The 5,589-nt window shown below is 48.9% G+C and overlaps 1 protein-coding gene across 1 annotated transcript; it reads left to right on the top strand.

The window, feature by feature from the left end:
• The first annotated feature begins 539 nt into the window (after nt 1–539).
• OTUD1 (OTU deubiquitinase 1) lies at nt 540–3,268 on the top strand. The gene has a single exon (XM_059489849.1). The coding sequence runs from the start codon at nt 772–774 to the stop codon at nt 2,071–2,073; it is 1,302 nt and encodes a 433-aa protein (XP_059345832.1). The 5' UTR covers nt 540–771; the 3' UTR covers nt 2,074–3,268.
• Nucleotides 3,269–5,589: the final 2,321 nt, after the last annotated feature.

Here is a 5,589-nt window from a genome sequence, read left to right as displayed (position 1 = left end):
CTGTTTTTAAGTATCACTTTGAACTTCCATATGTCAATACCTTTTTTTCCCATTTTGCTAGCTCTGACTGTATTACCGTTTGATCATAGTGCAAACTGGTGTTTCTTGGTCAGCGTGCCTGTCAGAACACAGTCAAAACAATGAGTGTACAGATCTCATCATCCTTGGAAAAAGGCTTTATGACTTTGTTTATACTGCAGCTAAGGCTAGAAAACATGGCTTAACTTTAAAGTGCTACCGGCACTAATAAACCAATTATCAATGATCTTGATGAGACCCGTATTTCACCTGCGCGTCTCCTGTTAATATGTGCTGGTTTATCTCACACACCTGTATATGCATGGTCTGCATTTCCCGGAGTGGGACTGCAGGTGGACAAACAGCATCTCTCGCCTGGGACTGTCCAAACCGAGTGTATATGATGAATACTATCCGTGCCCGAGCTGCCGTTGGGGACCGTGACCGTGGCACCGAGCGCACGCAGGCCGGGCAGGGGCGGCGCTCGCTGACGTCCCGGGCAGCCCCGCCCTCCTCCCGCGCTCCCGCAGCTTCCAGAAGGGCCGGAGCCGCGGGGGGGCCGGCCCGGTGGCGCAGTTGGAATTGCTGCGGCCGCGGGGCCCGGCCGGGGCGGGGCGGGCGGTGATGCCCTTGTTTATTTTTACCCGGGCGGTTCATCCTCCTCGGCAGCCCCAGCGCGGCCCCCTCTGCCGCTCCCCGCCCCAGCTCCGACGGCGGCGCCGCCTATAAAGCGCCGCCCGCGGGGAGCCGAGGATGCAGCTCTACAGCTCCGTGATCACCCACTACCCGGCGGCCGCCACCGCAGCAGCCGCCGCGGCCTCGCCGAGCTCCGCCGCCGTCTTCAAGGTCTCCTTGTCGCCGGGACCCTCCGGCGCGGAGGCACCGAGCGCCGCCGACGCCGCGGGCCCGAACGCGGCCGCCGAGAGCTCCGGCAAGGACAGCTTCGTTCCCGCGGGGGGCAGCAGCAGCAGCGCCGCCGCCATGCCCGCCTTCTCGTCCTGCCTGGAGGTGATGCCGAGCGGCCCCGCGGCGGGCCCGGCCGGGCGGCCGGCGGGCGGCCCCCAGTTCAGCTCCTGCGCGCAGGTCACCGTCAGCCGCCGGCGGCCGCTGGAGCGCATCGTGCCCATCCGCATCGTGCAGCGCGCCGAAGCCGCCGGAGAGCTGGTGCCGGGCTCGCCGCGCAGCCGCGCCTGGCTGGAGGGCATCCTGGAGAGCGTGCGGCAGGCCGGGGGCGACGGCGAGGCCGCCGCCGAGGAGCCCAGCAACCGCAGCCTGCGGCTTAGCGAGCACTGCCAGGCGCTGCAGGCGGCGGCCGCCGGAGCCCAGCCCGGGCTGGTCCCCGGCTGCGGCCCCGCGGAGCGGAGCGGGGGCCCCGCGCAGCCCGGCGGCCCCGCCGCGCACGGCGAGGAGGAGGAGGCGGCGGCGGGGCCCGACGTGCGGCGGGGTCCCGGCGGCAGAGCGGAGCGCAGCGAGAAGCTGGCGCTGTACCTGGCCGAGGTGGAGAAGCAGGACAAGTACCTGCGGCAGAAGGGCCGGTTCCGCTTCCACATCATCCCCGACGGGAACTGCCTGTACCGCGCCGTCTGCAAGGCGGTGTACGGGGACCAGCGGCTGCACGGCGAGCTCCGCGAGCGGACCGTGCACTACATCGCCGACCACCTGGACCACTTCAACCCCATCATCGAGGGCGACGTGGGAGAGTTCCTCATCGGCGCCGCCCAGGACGGGGCGTGGGCCGGCTACCCGGAGCTGCTGGCCATGGGACAGATGCTGAACGTGAACATCCACCTGACCACGGGCGGCCGGCCCGAGAGCCCCACCGTTTCCACCATGGTTCACTACCTGGGGCCCGAGGACCCGACACGGCCCAATATCTGGCTGAGCTGGCTTAGCAATGGGCACTACGATGCTGTGCTGGACCGCGTGTGCCCCAACCCAGAGTACGAGGCGTGGTGCAGACAGACTCAGGTACAGCGCAGGCGGGATGAGGAGCTGGCCAAGTCCATGGCGGTGTCCTTGTCCAAGATGTACATAGAGCAGAATGCCTGCTCATGAGAGCGCCCGGGCCGGGAGCTTGGCTGCAGGGACTGACAGAGAGGTGTGCTGGCTGTGATGGTGATGCCTTAATCCTTAATGAAGCAGCAGCACCCCCGACGGAGAAAGACTGTAGGTTGCGGGGGATAAATACAGACGTAGTTGTAATATTCTGTTGTAAAAACTTAGCCTCGGGTTCTTTGCAAGCAGATTTTCTCTGTGTATGTTTGTGTCTCCCCTCCTCACTGTCTATTTTCTATAAGAATGTATTTTTTGCACACTATTTTTAAACTGTTACCTCCATCTTCTACATCTTACATTAGTATCTGGCTTTCAGCTGTACAGCCAAAAACGTTTGTAAACAGTTTTTGTAAATAAGGCTTATGATGTAACAGCTATTTTTTGCTGTGTTTTTTACCCACAAACCTTATATTTTTACCAAATGAAGTTGATGTCAAACTGACCCCCCTAGCTGATGAAAGTATTGTGGGTATTTTCTTGCAAAATTAAAATAATGGCTTTTGTAAAAGTGTGGCAAAGTGAGAACAGACTGCTTTTAGGAACAGTTGCTTTCTCTGCCTGGAGCACAGAACAGGTCCTTTGAGCCAGTTGGAATGCAGCTACATGTGAACAGAGCAGGGAGCAATTGACTCTTCTGTTTTTAATTACTGTTTTGAGTAAACTGGCCTCCTGTTGCCTGGTTGGCTCACTCTCCGCTCCGTTTATATTATTTATCTATAATAACAGAACATTAACTTGAAATAGAATGTTGTGACTAGATAATAGTCTCCTGCTTTGGCAGTAATTGCCTTGGCTGCACCTCAGTGTTTGTGTTCTTGTTTCTGGGGTTATGGTGTCTTTCGTATAAGCTCTGCTTCTTTTTTGGCACTGGTGTTTCACCAACAAGTCGTTATCTGATCACAACATTTTATTCACATGACTTTATTTTCTAATCAAGAAATCAGGAATGGTTTATGGTTTAAAAGAAAAAAGTAGTTAAATTGAGGTTTGTATGGTTTGCTGGGTCAAACATTTAAATGTCTCCAATCTGGATTCTGTCTCTTCTACTTTCTGATTAACTTGTTAGATATATTTATTAAGTAATGGAGTTTGTACTTTTTTATTTTGTAATATATTGTGATTTTGGAATTTATACTGTATTTGTATAATAGGAATATTCACAGCTAAAATGGAATGAATAAAGAATATAATTTTACTTGTGCTCTTCTTTTCTGTGTGAATGCTGTGCATTCTTGGTGTGGGGAAGAATTGTGGGTGGGTTCATGGGACCTTTTATTTGGCTTCCCTACCTATTAAGAGGTGGGAAGAAGGGGCATGGTACTTTATAGATGTGAACCACTGATAATTCTGGTGTCTGTAAATATGTGAAAGAAATGCAAGCATTTAAAGACAATTGAATATCTGTAATTATTTTCTCACTGCAGGAGATCTTAGTATATCTATTTGCTAGTGAGAAACAATTTTCTATGTTAATATGCCTTAGAAGAGGAGTTCTCAAGCTCAGTTAATGAGCTGGTGATGCCAGGGTTGGTGGAGAGCCAGCTCTCTGCTGGACTGTGCACACTTGGGCTTGGACATTGCTCTTGGGGAACCTCCATCCTGCAGTTAGCCCCAAACTTGCTTGAGATTTGTCCTACCAGTAGTGATGCCTTGGCACCCTCTTGTCACTCAAATATAAGTAATGTCATAGGGAGATGCAGCTTTCTACTCCCCTCACAAGATGGAAATGCCTTGCAAATTGTTAAAATGTGTTTACAAATCAGTCCCTGATCTCAAAATAGTAAAAGGCTTCACCCTTAACAGAAGGGTTCTGGGTTAAAGTTACAATTAAAAAGTAACTAAACAGCTGAAATGCGTCAGTCTTAGTTGAGCACATGTGATGGAGCTGCAGGACTGATGTATATATTTGTTACTGGTTTATGAGGTACAAAGAGTAGATTTAAATATTATGTTATTTTCAAAATATTGGCAAATAGAATATTTTTCCTGTTCTCTTTACACCCATTTGTCCTTTTTCTTTAGAGTGCAAACGGTGGTGGAAAACCCCCCGGGTTTCTAGTCTACTACTGCTTAACCCATGAATCTTTGGAAAGCTGAGTTTTGAGGTGAGAGCACAGCAAAGATGCAGTCATGGATGTGTTCATAAGGAGCAGAAGTAGTTTATGGGAAAAATGGCTACTCACATGACTTTAAAAGTGAAGGTATTAATACAGCATCACTAGATATCAGTGATGTGTTGACTGATGAAAAACATTTTATCGAGGCTGCTTAGGCTTTGGTTTGGATGTGATTAATTCATTCAAAGTTGTGACTATCCTGAACTTTAAAAAGTCCCAAACACATTTATTTTAAGTCTTCTAAAATTACTATTTTTGGCTGTATCATGAATTGTGATCACAAATTTTGTGTTTTGCAACACAAACCTTAGAAATGCTCAGTAAGCTAAACATTAAAGGACTGATACAGCATAGTGTTCACTCTGTGTGATAAAAATGATACTAAAATATCACAAATAAACAAAGCAGTGTTAAAAACCAACCCTGGGATGAGTTCCCACAGCGTTCCTCAGCAATTTATCTACTGCATGAGTCACAGGGGCATGCAGATAGCTTTAAGGAATTTGAAAAAACTAGGTTACTTGTTGAACTAGTTTGCAAAGACATGGAGGGTGTATTGCTGAAGCGTGTAGCAAGGCACTTGTTTTTGCAGCTTGCATTATGTACTCTGTCTAAAAGGAAACTACAAAAATGGCATTTCAGATGTTTTGAAAATATGTAAAGTGTTGGGTTTTTTTAATAGCTGTAGTGTTTAAAGTTCAGCTGAGGCGCTATGTTCAGATGCGAGCTAGTGGTGTCTTGTTTGAACAGGAGTAGAGGCAGTTTTGTGGACAAATTTTATGGAAGCAGTGATCCTGATGTGGACAGAGCTTTACAAAACTGCTTGTAACACTATTCTTGCCCCCAGCAAAAGCAGAGGTAGATGCAAGTTTTCCTTTGCTGTCCTCTTTTCAACAATTCCAGTAACAAGGGAAGGACAGACATTGTCCTGGATCATAATTTCAGTGCCCAATTATTCTAACCTTGGCTAATCACTTACATAATCCAACTAATTCTTAGACCTGTCTGGGGACTTTGGTCAACAGACTTTTTGTTATTGACAATAAGTCAGAAAAAGAGCTTGATTTTCAGTATGCTACTTGTACAGTTCTATAAATCAGTAGAAAATGCTTTAATTCTAAACCAAACTACTGTGAACTCGGTGGGAGTATAAGCTTTGTGATGCCATCTTTGCTTGAATTTTATAACACAGTTGTGAATTAGTTGACATGTTGGATGCTGCATTTCAGGAGTTCCTCAGGTTGCCAAGACCATGGCATTCTGTCACTAAATGTGCAAGGGATATGTTAAAATTGTCATGTGTGTTGAACAGACTTTGTTACATGAAGCAAGGTTTGCAAGAACTGCCTTGGTTTGCAATGAAGGAATCTAAAAATAAGGGTGATGGGCAGGTGGGAAA

Source organism: Ammospiza nelsoni, chromosome 1 (assembly GCF_027579445.1).
Source record: "Ammospiza nelsoni isolate bAmmNel1 chromosome 1, bAmmNel1.pri, whole genome shotgun sequence".
In the NCBI taxonomy this organism is placed as follows: Eukaryota; Metazoa; Chordata; class Aves; order Passeriformes; family Passerellidae; genus Ammospiza; species Ammospiza nelsoni.
The sequence above is the reverse complement of the archived record's forward strand: the minus strand, read 5'-3'. Positions and strand labels throughout refer to the sequence as shown.